The sequence below is a fragment of the Sceloporus undulatus genome, chromosome 1 (genome assembly GCF_019175285.1).
Source record: "Sceloporus undulatus isolate JIND9_A2432 ecotype Alabama chromosome 1, SceUnd_v1.1, whole genome shotgun sequence".
NCBI lineage: Eukaryota > Metazoa > Chordata > Lepidosauria > Squamata > Phrynosomatidae > Sceloporus > Sceloporus undulatus.
The window spans coordinates 123306788-123326951 of record NC_056522.1 but is presented as its reverse complement, the minus strand read 5'-3'; the positions used below and the strand labels follow the sequence as shown (position 1 = coordinate 123326951).

Genomic DNA, 20164 nt, shown 5'->3' with positions numbered 1-20164 from the left:
TTTAATTGGATGTGTGTTTAGCATGTACTATATCTTATGATACAAATCTAATAGTAGTAAACAGAACCAATTTCCCTGAAATAATAGATAGGGAAGATCAAGATGTGTGTTCTTTTACAGTCTCAGCGGATGGCTTACACTGGAATTCTCTATTTAAGTGTAGCACATTTTATGTCAAAGTGCAGCTCTTAGATAGCAAGCTTAATATCCATTTTTTCTACAAGAAATAAAAATAGGTGCTAACACATCAATTACACTACATAAAAATATAACTCTATATATTGATTTAATTATGATACTCTAAAAAAAAAAGGATCAAATATTATTATTCCTCACACATAAAATATAATTAGCATTTTAATGTACCATATTTTTGCAAATAATCAAATGAGCTTGCACAGTACATTACGGTATTGGTTCTCCCATTTGCAGACTGACTGATTAACAGTTCATTAGCCACAAGGAACTTGTGGAACAACCTTTAAACATCATAAAAATTCAATTTCATAGGATTCCAAAAAGTACACACAATGTATCACTTAATGTAGGATAAAACCAAGAATTATTATTTGCCAGCAACTGTTTAGTTTTCAGAAATAAGTATTTGTGCCAAAATAGCAGGATATATAAAACAACTTGGAACTATCTACTACAGCAACAGCCATATGGACTGTTGAAACAAAATCCAGTATTTAAACCAAGGGCTACAAACAAAGTTATTTCCCCTCTCACTTAAAGAACAAAAGACTTAGAAAAAGCCAAAGGAGCTGGTTGGTATTATTAAAACACTCAAAAAATGAATTTCCCCCCATATTCTCCACAATTATTCTTATAATGGCCTATGATCTCCCAAATTAAATATTAAATGTTAAAAACACACTAAGTTATATGGAAGGAATATAACAAAATCAATCTACATACTAAAATTTAAAGTGTTTGTATGGAACGCCCTTAAAGAAATGGGAATGCCAACACATCTGATAGTCCTAATGAGGAAACTTTACTCGAGTCAGGAGGACACTGTCAGGACAGAGCACTGAGAAACAGAATGGTTCCCAATTGGTAAAGGGGTCACACAAATCTGTATCGTCTCACCCTTATCTGTTCAATTTGTATGCAGAACATATTATACGAAAAGCAGGATTGGACACAGGAGGAGGAGTGAAAATAGGAGGAAGGAATATCAACAATCTAAGATATGCAGATGACACCATACTACTAGCCGAAAACATCATAGACTTGAAACAACTACTAAGGAAGATCATGGAGGAAAGTGCAAAGGTAGGCTTATTGTTGAACATAAGGAAAACAAAAATAGTGACTACAGAAAAATTATACAGATTCAACCTAGACAATGAGGAAATAGAAATAGTAAAAGAATTTTTATACTTAGGATGAAATATTGATCAGAATGGGGACTGCAATCAAGAAATCATTAAAAAGGCAAAGAATGGGGAAGGCAGCTATGAGAGAACCAGAAAATATCCTAAAATGTAAAGACAAACGTCTTTTGGTTTCTCCTATCATCTGTACGCTGACGACACTCAGCTGTATCTCTCCACCCCTGACCTTTCGACGGGGCTTGAACAGCAAGTTTCTTCTTGTCTGACTGCCATCTCTCAGTGGATGCGGCTTCGGCGCTTGAAGCTCAACATGTCTAAGACTGAGCTTCTTGTCTTTCCACCTAAACCCACCCTTCACTATTCCTTTTCTGTTTCTGTCGATGACACTTCTATTCAACTGGTTCATCAAGCCCGCAGTCTTGGCTTCATTTTTGACTCTTCTCTGTCATTTATTCCCCAGATCCAGGCCACCGCCAAGGCCTGTAGATTCTTTCTCCACAACATTGCCAAGATCCGTCCATTCCTCTCAATCTCTACTGCCAAGACTCTAGTCCATGTCCTAGTGGTTTCGCGACTAGATTATTGTAACCTCCTTCTAACAGGACTTCGTCTTTCACACCTCCATCCTTTAATCTCTGTCCAGTATTCAGCTGCCCGTATTGTCACATCCGCTCGCCGCTTTGACCATGTTTCACCTCTTTTATCCTCCCTTCATTGGCTCCCCTTCCCCTTCCGCATCTGGTACAAGCTTTTATTATTGACTTTCAAAGCCCTCCATGGATTGGCCCCTCCTTACTTATCTGACCTTCTTTCTCCTTACATTCCTACTCGCACCCTCCGCTCTTGTAGTCAAGGTCTCCTGTCACAGTGTAGGACTACCACTTCCCCCTCCCGAATTCGTCCCTTCTCGCTTGCTGCCCCTTACTCCTGGAACCTTCTTCCCCCACATGCACACCTCATCACTTCTCTACCCAGTTTCAAAACTGAGTTAAAGACTATATTGTTTAGAGAAGCACTCCCAGAGGCTAGCCCCTCTCTGACCCAGGAAGCCTCCTTTTAACCGTTAATTAAGAAGCCAAGCACTTCCTCCAGTCCATCTGCCTTGGTCCAGGCCTCGGAGGTGGAGAACTGCTGGACCTGATCCCATTCCCCACCACCACTCCCTTCTCCTTTTGTGTCGTGTCTTCTTAGATTGTAAGCCTGAGGGCAGGGAACCGTCTAACTAAAAGATTGTATGTACAGCGCTGTGTAAATTTACAGCGCTTTATAAATAAAGGTTTAATAATAATAATAATAATAATAATAATAATAATAATACTGAGCGCGAAAGTTAGAATCATACAAGTCATTGTATTTCCTATTACCATGTATGGATGTGAGAGCTGGACAGTTAAGAAAGTGGATAGGGAGAGAATTAATTCATTTGAGATGTGGTGCTGGAGAAGAATGCAGAGGTTACCAGGGACAGCCAAGAACTCAAACAAATGGGTCCTAGAGCAGATCAAACCAGAAATCTCTCTGAAAGCCAAGATGACAAGAGTGAAGCTCTCGTACTTTGGCCACATTAGGAGGAGGCACGATTCATTGGAAAAAACAATAATGCTAGGAAAAGTGGAGGGAAGGAAAAAGAGGGGAAGGCCTCATGCTATATGGATGGACTCTATTAAGGTCATGTGTATGAATTTGCAGGACCTAAGCAGCAGTGGATCATAGAGAGTCTTGGTGATGTCTCATCTCCAGGGTCGCCATGGGTCGAGATCGACTCGAGGGTGGATAAGAACAAGAAATGTTTGTTTATTATGCTATACAAAACTGAGACAGGCATTAAATTTGGTTGTTTTATTTTGATTGGCACTAAAATGAAAACTGTAATAAGTTTTTTGACCCAACTACTTTGGTTATGTGCACAAATGCTTCAGATTGCCATATTTTTTGCTACAGAATGTCCATTTATAAACTGATTTTGGCATAAATTTGATGTTTACACTTAAGTTGACATCCTGAATAATTCTGTACAAGTCCAGGATAAATTAGAAATTTTTGTTTGTTTGCTTTTTTTAAAAAAAACGGCTGTCATGAGTGCATTTTGCATTGAACTTCATGTGAAATCAGTTTTAAGGATTGTTTGTTCTGCCAAAATTTTATCTCATTCAAATCATAAGTAAAATATTCAACATCAACCTGGGAAATGCAAACCTAAGTAACTTTAACTTTAAAACATCTAAATATACCAACTAATGTCTATGGGGTTTTGGGGGGGAGGGGAGTTTAATTCCCAGAATATATAAATAGTCATAAAAGGCCAGGTCCAAACAGAGACTGGACTAGTTAAAAAAGGGGAAATGGAGGTGCTATCTTTGAATGCATTTAAACACATAACAAAATTTCTTCCTCCACAGACCAGTTCATAACATGACTACAGTGGGCCCTTGTTATCCATTGGGGTTTGGTTCTAGGAACCCCTGTGAATAACAAAATACGTGTATGCTCAAGTCCCATTAAATACAATGGCACAGCAAAGTGGTGTCCCTTATGTAAAATGGAAAAATCAAGGTTTGATACTTGAAATTTATACTTTTTTTGAATATTTTTCAAGCCGTGGATGCTTGAATCCATGTATAACAAATCCGTGGATAAGGAGGGCCAATTGTATTCAGAAGAAATCCCCAGTGAGCATTGAGTGCAACTGACTCTATAACTTTGGACTGCAGTCTAAATGAGATTGAATCAAACAATCAAAAACTTGTGGAGTACAGATGCAAGAGTTGAGTTTTGTGAACAGACTGCTCTCACAATTTATGGCACTGTAAACAAATCTTGGGCTTGGCGTGTGTTGAAAACTACTCAGTTACCTGATTGCTATTCCTCACCTACCTCACTCTACTTTGTTCTCTCTAGAGAGTCTAGGGTGGGGGTTTTTTAATTAAAAAAAAAAGCAAAGAATATCTGGCAAAGCTGAAGTATTCCTTTCCTTGCATCAAAATACTGTAGCCAATATATCAAACTGCAACCTTTAGAAAAATATAAAAATGCTGAGCCCTCAAGGAAGCAGTAACAATATGGATTCATAGGAAGCAGTTTTAGTAATAGTTTTGTTTTTTAAAAACTTGGCTTCTCTTAAATACTGCACACCAAGAAATACATTTCTCCCCTAAGAAACAAGTACTGCCTCACTAACTAAACTACACTTATTCATCTATTTCTTTTTTTAAAAAAAAACCTGTGTATTTGACAAAACTGTGCAAGCAATACAATTTTCTGCTGAAGAGTCTACTAGCAAAAGACCCAAATGTTACCCAAATGTGATTTGCATGAGTCACCGACTAATTAGTTTCAAACTAAGAGCTGTTACATGTTGACGTTTAGGCCATTTTTGAAAAATTTTGCTTGTTACAGGGTAACTAGGATGGCGCATGTTATTAAAATACAGCAGCCATTTCCCAGAACTATTTTATGTTTCATTACGTTTCAACTATTTCATTTCCCAGGACTATTTTATTTTCAGAAACATTTCCCCTCAAGCTAAAGACATATTCTTTCCTTCCCTCCCTTTTCTCTCGCTCTCTTTTTCTCTGTAACGTTGGGAAATCACAAGCGTGTTTCAAAAAATGAATTTGCCTAAAGATTTGATTACGCTTACCAGTATTTGGCCGTTTTTTGGACACAAAGAAAATTTGTGAAGTTTTCAAACATAAAGTGCAGGATTGCACAATTATTCCCAAACAACCCTTTCTAATATTGTCAGTATTTCTGTTCTCCCAGAGATAGGTATCTCATTACCTTCACCACACTATTCCTGTCATTCAACTCCACTCATTAGAACAAACATCTGCTACAATCCTTATTAATGAGATACATATCCAGGGATTGAAGAAGCCACTAACCACCTGGGCTAATTATACTTTTCATTGCAAAAGCCAATAGCAGCCTCAAGTACAGATCCTGCCTTGCCACATTGTGATAATTGTCTTATTCATAATTTCAGTTTTTGATAACCTTCTCCTTCCAAACTGGGTACATTTGTAAACCATATTTCCCTAAGCAACTCCTCACGTATAATGCTATATCCCATATCAGGACCACAAGAATAATTTCTATAGAAGAAAAAAAAACAGTTTTGCCATTAGATTTCTTTCTCATGAATATATTAGCATAAAAATGTTTCAGGAACAGCAGCAGCTTAATAAAAACTGATTTCAGCACATTCATTATATGATTCATTTCGCAAAACATTTAGAAGCAAGGTTTTAAAAGTTAAATGGGATAGATATTGGAAATATAGCTCAGGATCTTCTTTTCCTCAAATCCTAAATTCAAAACAAAGAGGTACACAACAGATGGATTTAAACACATCTATATAATCTACAGGCATAATGAAAGTGTGCCTCTGTATATTTCTCCAGAGCTGAAATACATGGTACCAGATATCTGAAGGACCCTACCCCAGACTCCACTACCATGAGAAAAAAGAGGCTAAACTAGAAATCATTGTTCAGAATATTTATTGAAATGCATTTCCCTTTATCTGCATACCTACTGTACAGATTTTGTGCTGGAACTGACCAACACAGAACAAGCAATGTTCTGAACAACTGGATCGCTGGCCTAGGCCCTTCTCTAGAACAAAGAGAGTATGCTTGTACATTTAAAATAAATTAAAAATGTGGGACTCCTGATGGTTGGGTTCAATTTCAGAAACATTATCAGGGATTACACTGCAGTGTCAGATGAAACCAAGGACTGGGACCAAAATGTCAGTATGTATATTTTAACCTAAAGCTCCCATTGGCGGTAACTAACCTTTTCAAAAGTGGGAGAAACCCACAGGAGAAGGTGAGAAACCACAAAACAATGTTGTCAAAGGAAAAAGAATGCAAACATCTGCAGACTCCCAGATGACTTGGACTTTTAGGAGGTCTTGATTCAGCACCAGGAATGGAAGTTTCCTCACCCCTCAATTCATTTATGACTTCACAATTTAAAAAAAAACTGAAAATAAGCATTCATAAAATGTTTTCAGTCAGCTTCATCAACTAGGAAAAACATACTGACATGGTAATACCCTCATTAGGATCGATCTCAAATTTACAAACAGTTAATAAAAGTCATAGGAGTCTTGTTCATATTTGGTTTTATGCTAAATAAAAATACCTACCATATATACTCAACTATAAGTCAACCTCATATATAACTTGAAGGCAAGTGTTGGGGCCAAAATTATGGATTTTGATATAACCCATGGATAAATCAAGTGTAAAACTTAGGTACATGTAATGAAGGATGTAAAGGATGAAGTAAAGGAAAACAATGCCAAAGAACTTACAAAAGTCCAGCAGGCACAACTATTTGTGCACATACTTAAAGCTGGATGGCCAAGAGAGTAGAAGGGGGTCAGTGTTTCCAGGACAGATTAAAACTCTTGCCTTTCACCATAGAGATATAGATACAAAGGTATTCCCCATTGACAAGGTTGTCATCGTGTCCAACCATAGGGGACAGTGCTCATCTCCATTACTAAATCAAAGAGCCAGCGTTATCAGAGCCTGTTCTGTGATCATGTGGCCAGCATGATTGCATAGAACGCTGTTTATCTTCCCACCGATAATATATGCATTAAAATATTGTATTTACATTGACCCATGGATAAGGTTTTTGAGGTCAATTTTTTTACCTAAATTTCTAGACTTATACATGAGTATATACAGTAACTGGAGATTGTAAAGTCCTAGAGCAGGGTGATTTCAGAAGTGCAATTTCAGAAATGAAATGGGAATATAAATAAATAAATAAATAAACTTTTTATTTGTATCCCGCTCCTTCCCAAGATCAGGGCGGCTTACAGCAATAGATAAAAACAATACAATACACGACAATAAAATCAAAATCACATACACATTATACAAAAAATTAAACAGACTAAAAGCCCCCATTGGCCCATCCTCTTTGCCACAGGAGAGGAGAGAGGCCCACAGGAATTTAAACGGAGAATGCTTGCTGGAATAAAAAGGTCTTTAGATCCTTTTTGAATTGGGCCAGGGAGGTAGCCGAGCGGAGCTCAGTGGGCAGCGTATTCCAAAGGGCCGGGGCGGCGATGGAGAATGTCCTCCTCGTGGTGGAGGTGAGCCTGGCCCCAGGCACCTTCAGTAATTGCTGCCCAGATGTTCTGAGGGTGTGGGACGGAATATGCCTTTCGTAACTCATGAAATAGAACGCATGGGATGAAAGCATAGTATCTGTGTGGGAGGAAGCCTGTGTTACACTTAGTTCCTTCCCCCTGCAAATGAAGTTTGATATTGCTTATCTCTGTATTTAGGTAAATACAACTAAAATACTGCAAGTACAAGCATATTTTTAATTACAAGGGAAATGCCTCCTTTTGGAATTCAAAGATTGAAAATGTGCATGAAAGGAAGCATCTCCCAACCTCCAGATGTGGTGCTACCACACTAAATCTACTCTCCTCCAATCCAAGACTGGTACGAACAAGGAGGGGATAGACATATCACACAGCAATGCTTTGTGAGAGGTCCCACACTATGTTTCTGGCCTTTATTATAATGTCATTATGAAGCATGAAAATGAAACACCATCACAGCCAATTGGTCACACAGAATTCAAACTCTGATGCATCAGGAGTTCACCATTCTTGTTTTAAAGGAAATGTTGTTTGCAGTACTTTGAGACATACAGAAGAGAAAGAAGAACGGGCCAACAAACTAAAGATGTCAGTAACAGAGAAGGCTATATGCAAAACTGGCAGCCAAAGGAAAATACCACATTTCTTTCAGGCATACAGTATGTCAGTATATACTGGTGAGTTAGTGATCAAAACTACATGACAGGGAAAGCACATTGTTCAATGAATTATGATGTAGTTGTTAAGTACACATTCTGTATCTTTAAGCACGAATCTAACTGGATGTTCTGAGATTACAATAACAAAAGAAAATCCACAGAGGGTTCCAAGATACAACTTCAGATATTGGGTCACCTTGAGTCTCTCCTCTTCCCTTCTTTCCCTGGAGAATAAAGAATACAAAGGCAACTGTTCCTACTCTTAAGAACACATTTTCATTTTTCAGGACACTCCATTCCTAACTGCACAAATAAAACCTCAGGACCAAGAACTCAACAGTCAAGAAATGGTTATTTTTCTCTAAGCTATGAGTGGCCCTTAATACAGTGCCAAACATTGCTAGTGCACAAAACTAACATATGTAACAGCAAACTGGAAACCTGGATGGTCACCATTATAGTATAGATTTCTCACAAAGAATCAATTCAGACTGTCAAAATTGTAAGTATCTCAGCTTCCCACCCTAACATCCAGGTCTAATGTGGAGGCAAATCAAGAAAGCAGTGATTCAAAATAGCCATCATATTGAACTCTCAAACCCTCTACTACCTAACTAAAAGTTCTTATTTAGTCAATAACAAATTCTGATGAAATTCCTGCATGAAAGTAGTTTCTTGAATCTTCATGACTCTTAAAAATCAGAGATGTTATTTTTAATAAATATATATTTTAAAAAATCAGAGATGTTGGTTATTTTTGTGCTGAATGCTAGACCTCTGTTTAAACAACATTATATAGAAATATCTTCATCACTTAAGATTACATTGTTGCTGTCAATTAGCACATATGGTATTGAGATGTCATTAGAACTGCCTCTAATCCTAACGGCTCAGGATGCACATATTCCGAGCCATAATGTTATATAATCCCAGGCCGTGGCAAAATCAGCCAGTTATGTAGAACTTCCTCTGACATATGTCCTGCATTTTGCTCTCATTTCTCAATAACACTGCTTTGGGGCCAATTTCACAGATCTGTTTCCTTATAAGAGCCCATCTAAAGCTGGAGTTAGAGGTTCTCAGTCATCCTTCAGACTTATTATGGAACTGGAGTAAAATCCCTGATTTTCTGATCTAGAAACAGAATGAATTGTTAATTTCTAATGTAGAGCCTGCCTTTTTGTTAGGTATTCTTTTGTAATGAAAGCAAACTATAAATGCATGTTCCTGAGTCTTCTGGCATATATGAAGAACTGTGAAAGGCAAGGTAAAATATATTTCATATTTGGTATCAGCAGAAGCAGCAGGACTTCTTGTTGTGTCCAAATGCTTCTGAAACAAATGAACTCAGAGGAGGTCTCTCTCCTTCCATGTCTCACAGTCAGGAGAAAAGATTATGATGATTATGATTATGTTTTATTTATATAGCGCTGTAGATTTGTACAGTGCTGTACATACAAACAATAAAATAGATATAAGTAAACCTGCCCATAGCGAACAATCTAAGAAATAGTAGCATAATACATATAAATAATACATAACAATACAGGAAAGGGTTCAATGAAACAGGCAACAAATTAAAAACATCAAATAGCAAATAATAGTCATGCAATGCCTGGGAACGCTTCTCTGAACAGGTGAAATTAGTTAAAGAAGTGATGAACCATGCTCGTGGGGGAAAGAGATTCCAGGAGTGAGGGGCAGCAAGTGAAAAGGGACGAATCTGGGACGGGGCAGAGAAAATCTTGGGCTGAGACAGCAGACCTTGATTACCAGAACGGAGGGCCCAAGCGGGAAGATGAGGAGAAAGGAGGTCTGATAAATAAGGAAGGGCCAGCCCATGGAGGGCTTTAAAAGTCAACAACAGGAGCTTATACTGAATACGGAAAGGGAGGGGGAGCCAGTGAAGGGATGACAACAAAGGAGAGATATGGCTGGAGCAGTGGGTGGATGTCGTGATACCACTAGGGCATGGACCAGAATCTTGGCAGTAGAGGCAGAGATGTATGGTCAGATTTTGGCAATATTGTATAAAAAGAATCTACATGCCTTAGCTGAGGTCTGGATCTAGGGGGTACACGACAGAGAAGAATCAAAAATCAAACAAAGACTAAGGGCTTGCTGGACTGGTCGAATAGAAATATCATCAACAGAAAAGGAGTGTTGAAGAGTAGACTTAGGTAGCAAAACGAGAAGCTCCATTTTGGACATATTGAGCTTCAAGTGTGGATGCCGCATCTACTGAGAGACAGCTGTAAGACAAGATGAAACCTGCTATTCAAGACATGGAGAAAGGTCAGGGGTGGAAAGATACAGCTGAGTGTCATCGGTGTACAAATGATAGGAAAAGCCAAAAGAACTAATGAGTTTTCCTAGGGACAGTGTGTAGAGAGAAAACAGAAGGGGACCCAGAACAGAGCCTCGGGGAACTCCAACAAATAGGGGAACAGAGGACGATGTCTGGCGTCTTTTTCCAATCTCCGTACAGTTTGGAACATTGCTTTTTAGAAGTAATTAGTTATGTTACTTGTTATTCTTATCATAGAACAAGTCATTACTTGTGTGTTACCGTACTCCAAAAGTAGCTCACCGGATTACACATTGCATGTTGTTACTGTTGTGTCATTTAAAAATACAGAAAAATGCTTTCTGGTTCCACACAGGTCTAATCGTAATTCTCAGTGACCTGCTGTGCCTAGATTCCTTTTCCCTCTTACTTGCACAGACACAACATAGCAGACAACACAGGTGCCACAGCACTGCACGCCGATGTTTGGGCAAGAGCACCAAAGGTATCATTCACTCAACCTCAAGCAATTGCTCTAAATCAGACTGCTCTAAATCAGCTAGCCTCAGGAGTGGAAAAAAGCATACCCACCTCTTTTAAACTCATTGATAGCTCACACTAACCAGTTAGTCCAAGTGCATGCCCTACACTGCTGTTTGCAGCAGCCAGCCTGGCATAGCAATCTTTAATACACACACATACACCTGCACTTGCAGCAAGCAGCAGCCTCTTCTATTCACACCCAACAAAAGGCAAAAAGGGGAGACTAGCTTTTGTAGTTTTTTGTGGGTTTTTCGGGCTATGTGGCCATGTTCTAGAAGAGTTTCTTCCTGACGTTTCACCAGCATCTGTGGCTGGCATATTCAGAGAAACGTCAGGAAGAAACTCTTCTAGAACATGGCCACATAGCCCAAAAAAACCACAAAAAAATAAGGATGCCGGCCATAATAATAATAATAATAATAATAATAATAATAATAATAATAGGTTTTATTTATATACCGCCCAATCACTGGGAATCCAAGCGGTTTACAATAGAGGGGATAACAGACAGTTCCCTGCCCACAGGCTTACAATCTAAAACACACGACACAAAAGGAGAAGGGAATGGTGAGGGGGGGAGGGAATCAGGTCCAGCATTCTTCTCTCCCTCTGAGGCCTGGACCAAGGCAGATGGACCGGAGGGAGGGCTCTTCTTCTTCAGGCTAGCCCCTGATGGAACTGGGCCAGCCTACTCTCTTCCTCAGAGGCCGAACGATGACAGTTAGGGAGAGAGGAGCCTCTTTCTTCAGGCCAGCCCCTGATGGTACTGGGCCAGCCCTTCTCTCTCCCTCAGAGGCCGAACGATGACAGTTAGGGAGGGAGGAGCCTCTTTCTTCAGGCCAGCCCCTGATGGTACTGGGCCAGCCTTCTCTCTCCCTCAGAGGCCGAAAGATGACAGTTAGGGAGGGAGGAGCCTCTTTCTTCAGGCCAGCCCCTGATGGTACTGGGCCAGCCTTCTCTCAGCCATGAAAGCCTTCGACTTCACAGAGGCTAGCTTTTCTTTTAATAAATAGAATTTCAACCAATTTGAGTCTATAAAGACATTTGAGTCTCTAATGTCTTCTGGCTGTCTCCCAGTCTCTCTCTCATCCTTTACCATCCCTGTTGCTGGCTCTTTTGCTCCTTGCTGACTGCACAACACCACACAAAAACCTCCTCCTCTCCTTCCCATTGCTCGAACTGAATCTGACTGGCCCAGTAACAACTAACAAGCAGAAATCCTGTTATGCTAAACTGAAAAATAACAAATTATGGCCTGGACTGTTTCAGGCAAAAAAAGTATTACCATTCCATCTCACTGCTGCAAATAATAATAATAACAACAACAACAACAACAACTAGTTATCAAAGTAGCTTGTTGTGAGCTGCACATTGCTCTCAAACTATGGCATAATGAATATGTCAACAGCCCTCACAGCTATATCTTGGCTGTAATAGTGTAAACTAAATCATTAAGCTGTAAAACTACATTGCAGAAAAAAATTACATGCTCAGAAAGAAATGCCTGATGCATGTGAAAAAGCTGATGCGTCACAGCAATTTATGCTTGTTGTCTGAGGCTTCCTTAGTGTGGTTATAATTTATGGAGAAGGTCAAACTTACCGAGTTCCATCTGCTTTCCAGCTTACTTTGTACGGTTTCTGTTCTAAGAGTTTAATATTTTGCTCATCCATAGAAACAGGCTGGGCCCCAGGGAATCCAGTCCTAAAGGGAGGGGGAAAAATCCCTTATTCATATCTGGTCACCAACAACTGGAAAGGTCATCAACAATTTCCAATCAAATTTTCCTCAGCCTATTATTCACAGTTAACATTCCTGCATTAGAGACTTTCAGTGAGAAAGGTCTTCTACAAAGTGGAAATGCATACGAAATGTTTGCATGCTGTTGTCGACACACACACACACACACACACACTTTTGCAATTTATGGCCATTTTTATTTATTTATTTTTATTTATTTATTTTGCAATTACATTTGCTAGAATTTCATGGGATTTCTAAATTACATGTAGCTTTGTTGTGGAAGGAACACATGCTTAATACACTGTAAATCCCTAGTAGTATACTTCTACATAACTATTTCTGTGGATCTAAAACTACTAAAGTCTTCTTGATTTTGATATCTAGGTTTGCTTACTAGGCAATGTCTTATAGCTGTCAAACACTAATATAGAGAGATAAGTTGACTCATCCCATTAATAAGTAAAATATATTGTATTGTGTCAGATATTTTTCTGCTTATGGACTATTGCTCTTGGTACTCATATAAAACTACTAAGTGGGCAAGAATCATCACCAGATGTCTTCAGGGCAGCTACATGCTGCTCCCCAATTCCACTACTTGTGGAACAGAATTAGCATGATGGGTGTGATTACTCCTTTGCTTGCAGCACTCCATCCACCTACAGAGATATAACACCCTCCACAATCAGTTTGAAGACAGTTCCAAATACAGTACTGCAAAGGGGAGCACAGTTCTATCCTGCTAACACTGCAGTGCCCCCATGATGCTAGGCTTAGGCACAGGGCAACAGCTTCCAAAAGACTCCTTGTAGGTTCCTGAACAAACATTCAAAAATATCAAACTAGTAGAATGAATCAATATAAGTGCTAAAAGATTTTATTATAATACCAACAAGTTGTGCTTGTATATTCCATGACTCATTAAAGCTACTGCAGTCTTTTTGAAGAGCAATAGGCACCATTACAGAAAATTACACATTATGAAATTCAAATAGGCAGAAGTGTAGGAAAAACATTCAATAAAGCCTAAATCCACAAACAATTGCACAGCAACTTGTGGGAACAGTAAGTTGTTTGTCACTGATTGTGAAATGATAAAACTAAAAAAATTATTTACAAAGGATAGCCTATGTAACTCTGGGAGCTGAATTATGACTCTAGAGCTAGGTTTAAATCCCTGCTCAGCCATGGAAACCCACAGGGTAACCTTAGGCAAGTTACACTCTTTTAGACACTGAAGATAGCAATGGCAACAACACCAACCCCACCTCCCAAAGAAACTTGGCAAGAAAACCTCATCATAGAGTTACCTTAGGATTGCCATAAGTCAGAAATGACTTGAACGCAAACAACAAGAACAACAAAAACTCCAGTTAACTAGGAATGGTTGCAATCCTAAACTCAATAACTACGTCTCACTGATTTTATTGGGGTGGTGCATCAAATCTTTGTTGCAGTCTCAAATCTAACAGACTACTAAATTGGCCTTGCACAATTCAAATTATACAATTTCAGCCCTGCAGGAAGACCAGGGGTAGGCAACCTGCGGCCCGCGGGCCGGATGCGGCCCAGCGAAGCCTTGGGACTGGCCCCAGCTCGGTCCTGCCACCGATTGCCGCCGGGGCCTTTGGCCTCTCGTGCGCAGGGGCAAGGGGGGCAATTGTCTATAGATGCCTCAGAAACATGCATTTATATTTAAAAAATTAAAAATCAGCAATTTTTTTTTGCGTGTCCTCCACTTTTTTAAAAAAAGTGTCCACTATTTGACAATGTTGTCCTACATCTGTCCCAGTTTATTTATTTACTTAATTTTTTTTAAAAATTATTTAATTATTTATTTTTTGGCTTCGGCCCCCCAGTTGTCTGAGGGACAGCAACCCGGCCCCCGGCTCAAAAAGGTTGCCTACCCCTGAGGAAGACTGTGGTTATTCTAACATTTTAGCTATATTTTTCATATTAACTTTATTTTAAGGAGGAAATTATTCTATAATCTCCTATCTAAAGAGAAATGCTATTTAGAGATTTCATTTTAGTGGTGGTGTTTTAAAAAAAAAAAACAGCTAAAGTGATGCAACACAAAGGTCCCTATTTCTAAATTATAAATACTGTATGTTAAAAACACTTGTTCCCATACCCTTTCCAGCCACAAAACTGCTGGCATTTCTGTTGTATATCTCCTAGCTTTGGTTGAGTTGTTACTTGGGTTACGCATTTAACTGATATTCCTTCCAAGAACACTGCACCCTAAAAATAAACACAGAGAACACAGCAGTGTTAGAATAGTACAACCGGCAATCTAAAAACCTGATGTGATTATCCAGATGTCAACTGAGTATAAAAAGTACGCAATCTAATTAAATGACCAATTGTTGTCCAACACCTCACTTAGGCTGATGCTTTTCCTCAAGAACGATTTAATGTAAAAATGCCCAATTAGAGTTGTTCTTAGTATAGGGCACAGTGAAGCAATGGAATTCACAACCACAAGTGGGTGTTATAGCAACCAATTTAGGCAATTTTCCAAAGGATTTATGAGAGAAAGTAAAGGAGGATAGGATTGGTGGCTACTAATCTTGGTAACAATATACTACCTCCATAATTAGAATAGCATGCCCATGAATACCAGTCACTGGACCAAGTTATTTGGCCTCATGACTTGTTTTTGGGTTTCCCATAGGCAACTGTCTAGCTTAGGCAACTGTCTGGGCTACTCAGCAAAGAATACAAATACTGGGCTAGAACAAAAAGCATGTGTCATTGGTAAGAAGGAAACAGAAAGCCAAAGGAATTCTGTACTTTGAAGGGTATGGTTCAATGAGCCACAAGTCCATCAGCCAGCAGGAGAGAAAGAGAAAAATTCTGTGAATTAAAGTTGCCAGTTTGTGAAGTGTCCTTTCATTCAAAAAGTCTTTGTTCATAATTTGCAGATAAAAAATATTTATTTTCAAAATGGACTGCATTTCATATACCGTACTGCCATTAAGCCTTCAGAATTCATTTCATGATGTAATTTAGCTTTTCTTTATTTCTTTTTGTTCTTATATTAATACTCACAGTGTTCAACATCAACAGATACTATGCCCATCCCAGAATATGTCAGATGTTTTCTTAAAAAGCAAACTGCTGGCCTCAGCAATTAATCAGAGTGCAATATTCAGCAAACACAAGCCCAGGAGAAATATGAACAATTTAAGGTCCAGTCAAGTCAGAAGTGTGCTGAAACAAATCCTTTTATCCATATTTTAAAGCCATTATAAAAGGTTAACATAAGCCATTATAGAAAGGTTAATTTGCTCTTCTGGGACAGGAAGTCCTACAATACAGAAGACTCTCTCCCACATTTCCATCAAGCATACATCTGTAATGACAAGGCATCAAGCAGAGGTATTTTGGCTACACTGAAGCAGCAGATAGCTTTTACAACAGTAAACGGTTACACAAATAACCTGGTACCAGGCCTTTGAGTGGAGCACTGGAGCCACAAACATCACCACCACCGCAACCCTTTTTCTGCCCACAATTCAGAGTACTCTTTGTCTCTCCAAACCAAGAGGTAAAGTGCCTCTTCTGTAAGACTCTAGGAGCAGCAATTCACAGTATAAATAAGTTGCAGGGCTTCTTGCACATTTAGTGTAAAAAAAACCCCAATTTTTCAAAACCAGAAGTAAACCTCCAACCACTTTCAACTGGGGAGGTGGAATTTTTTTACAGTCCTTGCAACTCCCAGAGGGTCCCAGGTGCAGAAATTTAGCCTAGACCTATCACAATTGCTAATCCCTGCTTTGTGGCTTTAAAGTACAGTGGGCAACTAACTGTGGATGGCTTGGAAGACCTTGGAGAGCAGGAGCAATTTTTGCCACATTTTAGGCCCCTTTCTACCATTTGAGGCCTAAATAGGTCTTTTTTTAACCAGAGGAAGTGAGCCTATTTTTTTTTAAAGGCTTTTCCTGGGCCAGGACCAAAAACATTGGGAAAGTGGCCCCTTGAAGGACATTGGGGGCAATTTTTTTTATCCCTCTAGGGCAGGGGTAGGCAACCTGCGGCCCGGCAAGGCCTTGGGACCGGCCCCAGCCCAGTCCTGCCGCCGATTGCCGCCAGGGCCTTTGGCGTCTCGCGCGAGGGGCACGGTGGGGCAATTGTCTATAGAAACCTCAGAAACATGCATTTATCTTAACATTTTTTAAAAATCAGCCATTTTTTTCACATGTCCTCCATTTTTTATTTAAAAAGTGCCCTCCATTTGAAAATTTTGTCCTACATTTGTCCCGGTATATTTATTTATTTAATTTTTAAAAAATTATTTACTTATTTATTTTTTGGCTTCGGCCCCCCAGTTGTCTGAGGAACAGCAACCCAGCCCCCGGCTCAAAAGGGTTGCCTACCCCTGCTCTAGGGGCACAAAATAGTTCTGGGAGCTGCATGCAGCCTACATACCACACTTTGCCCACTGCTGCTTGTAAAGGTAATAAGCAAAAATAGACCAAAAAACCAGTACTGTACAACTAGAGTAATACGTTCCAAAAAAACCCCCAAACTTCCAGGTAGCACACTCTGAAAAAAATTGCTGACCAGTTTTCAAAGTGTCCACCAGTACAGAATGGAGGTAGCATAGCTCATCTTTACTGTAATTAAGGAAGGTATGATCATGGGCACATTGTTGTTCTCCATGACTGTGCAGAACTATCACATCAGCCTAAACTGTGCAAAAGTTTAAGCCCACACTTCTTACAGGGAAGTGTGTCACAACTGTGGCATCCTTAAAGAGGAATGCTGTTTTAATCCAAAAGAACCAGTGTGAAATGCTCAGCTAGATAAACTTCCGAAATTCTATCTGTATTTCAAAGCTACATAAACTAAACAACATTTATAACAGGAAAAGCAACTGCCAAAAGTACATCTACTGGTACTATCTTCTGCTGACATTAAATCAAAATTAGAGAACTGCCTGTTTGCTACAGCCCACATAAATTGAGTTTCATTTTACTTGTATAATTTTGTATATTCAGATTCCACACATTTGGGTAGTCTTTTTTGTAACTGCATTGGTCTGATCTTTTATATTTTTGTTTTTGTGATCACACTGCATTGGCTTTTCTTTCTGTATTAGTCCCTCTGATCCTCTACATTCTTTTATTATTATGATTAGAAAGTATTGTATGCCTTTGGCAGAGCCGCTTGTCTGTTTTATTGTTTTATCTTTATACAATCCCATTTCCAATAATGTTGCCATAAAAAGAAAAAGATAGCAAGAAGATAGTGTAGCAGCAGTAGTCCAAATACTTTATAAATTGGTCAAATTGAAATAATGAGAGATTCTAGACTCTGTTCAAGGGCGGTGACTTTTTACCATTCAGAATATGTCCATTTAATAATTGAATGCAGCCATAATGGTGGTAGAAAAGGAAAAGAAATGGCCACCATAGAGAAGGCTCTTAAATGATCTCTAGATTATGCTTGTTGTACCTGTTATAGGCCACCCTTAGTCTAGCCAACATCCATGCTGTTTTATTACCACCAATTGTCAAAAATCAGAAGAGGCTGAACAAGAATTCACAAGAGAAAGCATTCAGATGTGATCATTTCAAGTGCATGAGACATCTTCCCATTACAAAGATCAACAAGGGCTTCAGCAGGACCATCAGGAAACTCCTCTAGAGTCATTAAGAATCAGCCTAGATAAATAAGTCTCTAAAGCCAATGAATGTGCCCATTTTTACAGATGTCCAGGTATTGTTGGCCTTTAATTCCAGTCACTGCCAGCCAGGCAGGTCAATAATCTGGGAGACAAGAACTGGAGTCCAACGGCATCTGAAACTGCCCACATAATGTCTACACAGCGCTATCACTGGAGATAGGTTGTCATGACTTCCATAAAAGAAAAAAAATGTTGTATTTGATCAAAATGTCCATATTGCTATACATCAAGCAAGTAACTTCTGTGCTTACATACAATACTAATTATTTCCATGTGTTGTTTTTAAACAGAAAAAAAAACCATCAACAAACACCATGCTAGCATTGTCAGGCTGGCTACAGGCTAAGTTCTCTTGAATCAGCACACTATTCAAGAGTCAGGGACAAAGTGCCAATTTGTAGTGTGCCCTTTCTCCAAGGATGTTATGGCAGCACAGCTTTTGAAGAGGCTAGAGGTCCCAGATGCTTCTCACAACCATCACTGAAGCTTAACAGTGATGTGCTTGATGCCACACAGTGAACTTCAGAGTTGTGAAGGGATATGAATCCTGGATATAAACCATCATTGTGGAGAGTCTTCCTGAGCCTTACTTATAAATAGTATTTTATCCTATATAGGCTAAATGTCTAGGAAGCTTTCATAACACATTGAGGTTGTATATCTACAGAACAGGGGAAGCAGAAGAACCTTGCGAAAACTAATCCAATCCTAATGACACACCAATCTCAGAAAAGCTACTATTGTAGTGCATAGAAACACTTCACAAGAATCTGCATGATATTCAGTTATTCCCCTGCATAAATCATGGTAAAGCCATATTCAGAAAGTGAATAAGGACATGGAAGATCTTTAAAACTGATATTTTCCCCCTGAAACTATTCAAAAACCACATCATGTTTTAAATGACCTTTCTGAGAATTGAACTATATGCAGTGTTTATACTTCCAGACTCATCTTATGAAGTTCTTTATCAAAAAGAATGTAAGAACAGGAAAAGGCCTTTTCAAATAAAAATACCCATATTTTGCATACTCCGAAAGCCACACTATCTTCTCTATCTATAAATTCGAAAGTTCAGCTACACTGTGCATGGTGCAATCTTGTGAGTGAATTATAAAACTGATGATTTCATATTAGACTAACATATCTCTCAAGTGTCACTTTGAAAACTCTGAAATACACATACATGTCTCATTTGTTTTTGATCAACACTGTGAATTGCACTTCTCAAAATCAGATTTCAATTATTTTGTCCTTCCAGGAGTAAAACACCTGTCAGTAAAGCCACTGCAATTCCGCTATCATGCATTAAACAAACCTGAAGACTGATCAAGTGCAACAATGCACTGAACCAAAACCACCCACTCTGGTTCACGGCAGAACACGATACCAGCCAGAAGCACTGATAAAGCACTATGTAGCTGTCATCCAGATTCAGAAAACAATATGTGAAAGCTTTTGACTTCACAATATGCAAAATATTACATTCTTAAATAAGCATCCACACAAAACAACTTGGGGAGTCCAAAACCTGCCAGGAACGTTAATTTACGGAAACAATTTCAACCTTTAGGCCAACAGTAATTTTTGTTTTAAATAAGCAACACACTAAAATTTGCCACACACAAAATCACCTACAAATACATCTGTGTGTAGAGCCAAGTCAGACAGATTCTGTTCTTCCCTGTTAAGCAATGAGCAAAGCTGGAATCTGCCCCTGAAAACATGAAGCAAAATTCCTCTTCCTTAGAGAGGGCC

At 39.0% G+C, this 20164-nt stretch overlaps 1 protein-coding gene across 2 annotated transcripts in view; it reads right to left on the bottom strand.

Moving 5' to 3' along the window:
• Window positions 1-20164, bottom strand: part of RNGTT (RNA guanylyltransferase and 5'-phosphatase) — a 220186-nt gene that overhangs the window by 161852 nt on the left and 38170 nt on the right. For both annotated transcript variants that reach the window (XM_042449658.1, XM_042449667.1), the window contains exons 7-8: window positions 14846-14955; window positions 12571-12672 (exon numbers count right to left, since the gene is read on the bottom strand). In XM_042449658.1, the coding sequence (XP_042305592.1) occupies window positions 12571-12672; window positions 14846-14955 (212 nt within the window). The remainder of the gene's footprint in view (window positions 1-12570; window positions 12673-14845; window positions 14956-20164) is intronic.